The following is a 7,013-nucleotide window of genomic DNA, read 5'->3' as shown; positions in this document are numbered from 1 at the left end:
CACACAGGTAATAATTGGTAGCTTATTATTATTATTATTATTTTTTGCTAGATTACTTAAGGTCATTATGGGCAAGATTACCCCAGACAAGCCAATTAAATAGGTTTATTTTCATAGAACAAAGACCCTTTCCCAATCATCTGGATGACCTTTAGCAGTAACCTCCTTCATTCATAAAGTAAGTTCAATTTTCTAATTATGTTACTATAATTTCATTTAATCAAAAATATTGCAATAAAACAGTAACTGACAAAAGAAGAGATGATCCCTACGGAACCGGTTTCATGATAGTTACTATAGAACCGAGATGTGGCTCAACCTCATCCGTTAGATTACCTCGATTTAATAACTTATAGAGTAAAGGGCATGAATCTTTTAAGATAATTACTAATATATCCCTAAATTATATAATAAAAAATAATAAAATTTATAAACAAATGGTTAAGATTGAGCCACGTCTCGGTTCCGTCATAGTTATCACGGAACCGAGTCTATCGGATAAAAATTCGACAAAAGAATTGAGAAAATTTTGGTTGACATAAAATACTAAACATAGGTGATGTTTGATTGGTGATTTACTTGATCTATCTAACCAAGCAACTCTTTGTTATTTATTAACCCATTTTCATAAATGTTTTAAATAATTATATATTTATTACTTAAATTTAAAAATATATATAACATCGATAAATATTTATTATTAATTAAATATATAAATTTTGGCAGGCATTACACTTCAAAGAAAATTAATCAAAATTTTTAACAGGCATCACATATACACCAAGCCTGCAAAACATTTTTATATCATTGATCCCACTCCACACAGACAACATCAAAATTAATCCAGACATAGATCAAGTGTGAAAACCTGCAAGAAAAATCCAATTAACACCACCAAAATCTCTTTCTGCAAACTATTTTCTGTATATTCAATCAAAACCAGAATACCAGCTCACAACACAAAATTCATCTTCGACACCGAGTTCAATATATATATATATAACAACCGAAAAATCAAATGGTAGTTAAGAGCAAGCAAAGTTAGAGCTTACCATCATAATAAACATTATGAGCAAATTAATAAAGATCAAAGGGTCTGTCAAGTGCCCAACCAAATTCTTCAACAAACTATTCTTGCAACTATGGGGGTCAAATTCCAAGTCTTGTCCTACTCCTCATGACAAATGCAGTACCAAATAAAATTGTTAAAAATAAAACGACATAATGTTACAAGCTCTTCACGAGAAAAGATATACATGCATCGAGTAAGCACCAAACAAGCAGTTCGTCACGCCAAATCAGTTTACATACATGCACCGAGAGAATACATATCACATCCAATATCGCCGTCCATAAACGCAGCTTCTGCAAGGTCCTGTTGCAGAAACAGCAAGAAATTATATGCCCAGAAAATGTCCAAGCAAACCCAAACAGGGAAATTTGGGGTTCTGTTTATACTTGCGTCATAGAACAAGACATTAAGATGGTAATTCCTTATTCAATCTAAAAGCTTGAAAGAAAAAACAGTAAATATTAACAACATATATAATATGTATAGCATCAGCCAAACAACATGACTGTAGATAACAAAGAGGGGACACTTAAAATACATGTTTATGATCTGCTTACTATGTCTCAACGTATATATCAGCAATTGCCATTGATTAAAATCTAAAAGTACATCGATACGATCCAAAAGTATGCAAAAATATCCAATGCTGCATCTGGATCCTATTTGTGCAGAGGGTCATACTGGCATCATGTTAAAAATGGATATGGCTGTACAATTACAAAGCCAAATCAAGCTGAAAATAGGATGAAGATGATCCTTTCTAAAATACATCACATTGAAGTTTGGATCACTGCGGTTTAAAGACTGCATACCTTTCATGTTTCATTTTGCAAGGTTGAATTAACAAACAATACACAGAATGCAAATATATTTACTAGTTCCAAAAATCCTTCTTACTCCATGTAATTACAAGAGTTACACACAGCATAAAGACTGTTTAGTGGTATCCAGAGCACCATTAATCAAAAAGTTGACACCTTGAAGCTAAATAACTTCAATTAGAATTAGAAATTCAAAGATGTATGTTGTCATCAAAATGTGCAAAAACATATATATAAATGAAAAGCATAATTATATATACATATAATATAATATTAAAAAATAAGAAAGCAAGATCACAACAGTTTAATGACTAACATTCGAAGATGTGCCAAGCAATATGAAGCAATGAAGCATCAAACCAAAAAATAAAAATCCAGAAAACAAGCACATACCGGTTTGATGACAACATCCAATAAACCATTGGAGGCATTAGAATTGAAGCTGCCCTGGAATTTCTGTGTTTCCATCATGAAACCGTCCTTATACTTTGGCTGAATATCATTCATGGGGTTATTAATTTTATGAGGCTGTGGGGCATAAGAAGCACCAAAATTAGTCGGAGGGGGATTCATGATCATCTCCATCTTCTTGTCACAAAATCCATCCTTCAGAGTCTGACTCTCCACAAACGGAATGTTGGTATGAAGATTGAGCAGCGAAGAGTTTGCGGAAGAACTTATTATGATATTGGAGTTGTGATGATCCTGTTTCTGTCCCTGCCAATGTTGTCTGGAGTTCCCTGACCTGCTGAAGTTCAACAATTTTGAGTCCTCAACCACACTCATCGGTATGTCCCCACAGAGCGCCCTAGCTTGAAACTGTATACTACTTTGCATTAGAGGATCGTGAAGAGGTGGCACAACCACATTACCAGCCAAAACATCATGTGGATTATTGTCCACATGCGAAATCATCGGTGGTATATTGTTTCTCATGTTGTTATTTGACACATCATCATTACTAGCACAGATACTCATATGTGACGTATTATTCGAATTCCTATCGGACGAAACAGCAGCAGGCCATGTGTTGTTACATCTTGTGAGATCAGGTAAATGGCTAGAATCTCCAAGACCCATGTCAAAAGGGTTTGAATTCAATGGATTGGTGAATCCCACGGACTTTGTATGCATATCACCAGCTTGCACTAATAAAGGGTTGCTTGACAGAGTAGAAAAGGAGTTGCCGCATGATAAACCACCCGTGATGGGGTTGCTAGCTTTTTGAACAGTTTTGTTCTGCTGCAACTGGTCAAGTTCCAATGATGTGGGCACCCCCTGAAGCAAATTGGCATTCTGGTTTCCAGGAATACCGATGCCCTGAAGCTTCCGAAGATCATTGACGGGAACACTTGGGTTGTCATAAGAGTGATTAATTGGAGCTACTCCAGAGGGTGCAATCCTGTGAAGTCCCATTCCAGTCGGAGAATTCAGCCTTCCTAGTAAACCATTTGATTGGAAAGGTGTCAGTGCTGGTAGCTGTCCAGACCCTGGCATTGCATGATAGTTTCGAAAGCCATCCAAAGAAGCCATGGGTAAGTAAGAATGCTCCCGGCCTCTCAAAGCAGCAACCAAGTTAGCTTGTTGGCTTGCCACAGCACTGAGCCGTTTCAGGTAAAGCCGATATTTCTGCAAATAACAGAACAGAAAAATCAGCTTCATAAAAAGTCCACACGCACATCTCAATAAGAAGTGTAAACAAGAGAGCCAATAATGGTATGCAATCTTGGAATTTATTATATAATTACCTATTTAATAGCATCCTTCCTAGCAAATGTTAAAAGCTACCAAAGTAAATCATGCATACCTGTAGGTGACTCGCAACGTTTTCTCTAGTAAGCCCCTCAACGTTCATGAGATCAAGTATCTTCTTCGGCACAGCCTCTGTAAGACACAAGAAAAAATATTATAATACAGAACTATCACATGATTAACATAGATACTAGCTCGAATATTAATTTTGTACTTTCAATGCCCAATTGATTGACAGCAGCGACAAACTTGCGGTGCAGCTCAACAGACCAAACAACCCTTGGCTTTTTCTGAGAGGACGGGTCATCATTTTCATGAGCATTTTCCTCACAATCATCTTCCTCCTCATCATCTTGATCCTTCCTCTTCCTATTGAGTTTATTACGATCAACAAGTGCACCAGCTGCTGGGCCCTGTCCAGTTTCAGAACTGGAAAGCTGGCCCTTCTGATAATCATCTCCCATTGTCAGAGTTATTGTGATCTCTTGTTTCAATCTTCCTCCTCCTAATCACATGTTGCCATATGTTCTTGAGCTCTTCGATCCGCACAGGCTTCAATAAATAGTCACACGCACCGTGAGATATTCCCTTCATCACCGCTTTAGTATCACTGTTTGCCGACAGCACTGCATTCAGGACCCAACCGGTTCAGTGAACAGATTCCTTCAAAAAAGTTACTTTGAATAGCAACCCCATAAAACGAAAACATACTATGCTCACTCTTTCACAATTCAGTCTTATTATAAATAAATGTTTGGCTTGCTAAATCATTACCGCAATAAATACATAAAGCAACAAAGCCATCATATAGTATTTTGATTGCTCGGATGAAAGGTAAATAGATCGTGGTAGTCAACATGTGCTATATCAGAAATTTCTCGAGGCCAATGATTACATTATATCAACTATCTAGTTAATTCAAGATTTATGGTAGGAAGTTACACAGGAAAATAGTCATCATTCAAAAGATTAAAAGTATTTGTGAGGCAAACAGCAATATCAGAGAGACTTACTAATGACCGGCAGGTCCATTTCAAGGCCCACAAGCTCCAAAAGCTTGAAGCCATCCATGTCAGGCATGTGCACATCGCTGATTACCAAATCAAACTGGTCTTTGTTCTCCCTGAGCATCTTCAATGCAGTGATTGCTTGGTTGGTTATAGTCACTGAAAAACCATAAACAAACGATGTTTAAATCTATTTTTCTACTAAAAGAAAGGAGAAGATGCACATTTGCTTGGAAGCATAAAGCAAAGAAATAGCAATTTAATACGTATCCTTAAAATCGAACATGAAACAACAAAGGAAAAAACTTTTTTCATGATGAAAAGAAAATTAAGGGAACAAATCTTGCAGGAAAACAAAAGAGACTCAGACAAAGGGATCAAATATAAAAATAGCAAATCAGACACTGAAAGAACAACACTAATAAGCAGAACATCAAATGAACAGGAAGATAAAAAGAATAAACTTTTTTATTTGATTACAACTTAATCTTAATCCAGTACACTACAAACAGTAAATCCAAACAAATGAAAAAAGAAGAAGTAGAGAAATAAGGATCAAATGAGACAAACCATGATAATTGCATTTCCTGAGCAGGTTTTCCAAAACCTTCAAACAAGTTGGATCATCATCAACTGCAAGGACTCTCATGCCCACAGGGAACTGATCTCTTGGCCTGGACTCCCTCCCCATCACTCCCCTCTTCTCTTCCACGATCATCCTCACAGTAAAAGCACCAAGATCACCAAATCCTTGACAAGCCCCAAATCACCTAAAAACCACTCTTTTTCAGAACTCTAAATTCTCTCAGCCTTCCAAAGAGAATCAAGAAATAGTTGAAGCAGATCCACTAAAACCACAGAGACAAAGAACCTCAGATCCCAAAAGGACACAACAGAGAGATAGAGAAGGAGATAAACCGAGAGAGGTTTTGCAGAGAATCAAATGGAACAGATTGGAAGAAACTCAAAGAGCTCAAGAATGAATTAAAAATAAAGAAAACAGGAAAAAGGAAACTTTTTTCTCTCTCTCTATCCCCTCCTTATTTTCACAATAAAATTGACAGAAGCTGAGATTTCTCCCCCAAAAGAGCGCTTGATTATAGGATGGATTGAAAGAACACACACCTAAAACCACCAAGACGAGAACTTTCCTCAATTTTCCCCTAAATCAGCTCATTATTCCCTTGTTTCTCTCTCCAGAATCAATTGGCCACAACTCACCATTTCTGCCAAAAATTTGATGGGTGGGATGGATGGGCAGGGAAGGTGGGGGACCTCAGAGACCTCAAGAATGAATCACAAAGACCAAGATGGAAACTTTTCTCTCTCTACCTCATTTTCAGCTCATGATTCCTTAATCTTCTCTCTCTATCTCTCTCCAGACCAAACCTTGATGGATGTATGGGTGGATAGATGGATGGATAGATGGATGGGTGGGGGAGGGGCCTGGCAAAGGAGAAGAGAAGAGGGAAAGCGAAGAGCAGGGGCTTGGGAATGGAATCCAGAAAGCCAAAGGTGGAACCTTTTTCCCTTGTTTCTCTCTCTCTCTCTCTCTCACAATTCTCAAGCCATAAAAACTCTTGTTTTCTACTCCATAATTCCAAAATATTCTCTCTCTCTCTCTCTATCTGATCAACTGTGGAGGACTGAAGCCATAAAAATCTGATTTTTTTATTTTTTTTATTTTATTTATTTTATATATTTTTATTTTATTTTTATTTTATTTTGTAGGAAAGCTGGAATCTTGGAAGCTGTATTTATGGATATGCATGTATGTATGTATGTGTTTTATGTATGTATGTATGTATGTATGTATGGGGTGCAACTTTATGTTACTTGATTTATTTATTTATTTATTGAGAGCTTTTTTGAATAAATACTAATAATGTGGGAGTGCTTGTATAGTTGTAATTTTTTTATTTTAATTTATTTTATTAACATTTATAGTATTTTTTTGGCATATGTATATAACACTTTTATTATAAAAGAAATGATATTTTAAAAATGTTTAATTAATATATTAAATACATGTGTTTTTATTATCACAAATTTGATATTATTTTTAAAAGCTAACCATTGAATAAAATATTTAATAAAATATCTCAAAAATATAAGTTAAATTTTATTATATATATATAATAAAGAATTATTTGTATATAGTGGCAAAACAATGTTTTTTTTATGTCAAAGTTGATTTAATTTATAAAAAATATTAATTTTGATCATAAAGATATACACGTGCATAAAAAAACACCCATAAATTTTGAGTAGGGGAGGGGTAAAAGTGTAATTTTTAGTTTTTTTAAGGTATAGGTACATAAATGGCCAAAGATTTTAGGATATTATTAATTTAAAAAAGAA

At 35.4% G+C, this 7,013-nt stretch overlaps 1 protein-coding gene across 1 annotated transcript; it reads right to left on the bottom strand.

Moving 5' to 3' along the window:
* Positions 1–1,057: 1,057 nt before the first annotated feature.
* LOC120279005 (two-component response regulator ORR24-like) lies at positions 1,058–6,028 on the bottom strand. The gene is given in 7 exon segments (XM_039285828.1): positions 1,058–1,375; positions 2,287–3,522; positions 3,701–3,777; positions 3,860–4,103; positions 4,105–4,271; positions 4,659–4,811; positions 5,223–6,028. Coding segments are annotated over 7 exon segments (2,097 nt in total). The 5' UTR covers positions 5,371–6,028; the 3' UTR covers positions 1,058–1,303.
* Between the last annotated feature and the right edge of the window lie 985 nt (positions 6,029–7,013).

Source organism: Dioscorea cayenensis, chromosome 16 (genome assembly GCF_009730915.1).
Source record: "Dioscorea cayenensis subsp. rotundata cultivar TDr96_F1 chromosome 16, TDr96_F1_v2_PseudoChromosome.rev07_lg8_w22 25.fasta, whole genome shotgun sequence".
In the NCBI taxonomy this organism is placed as follows: Eukaryota; Viridiplantae; Streptophyta; class Magnoliopsida; order Dioscoreales; family Dioscoreaceae; genus Dioscorea; species Dioscorea cayenensis.
This window is presented reverse-complemented; position numbering and strand designations above follow the sequence as displayed.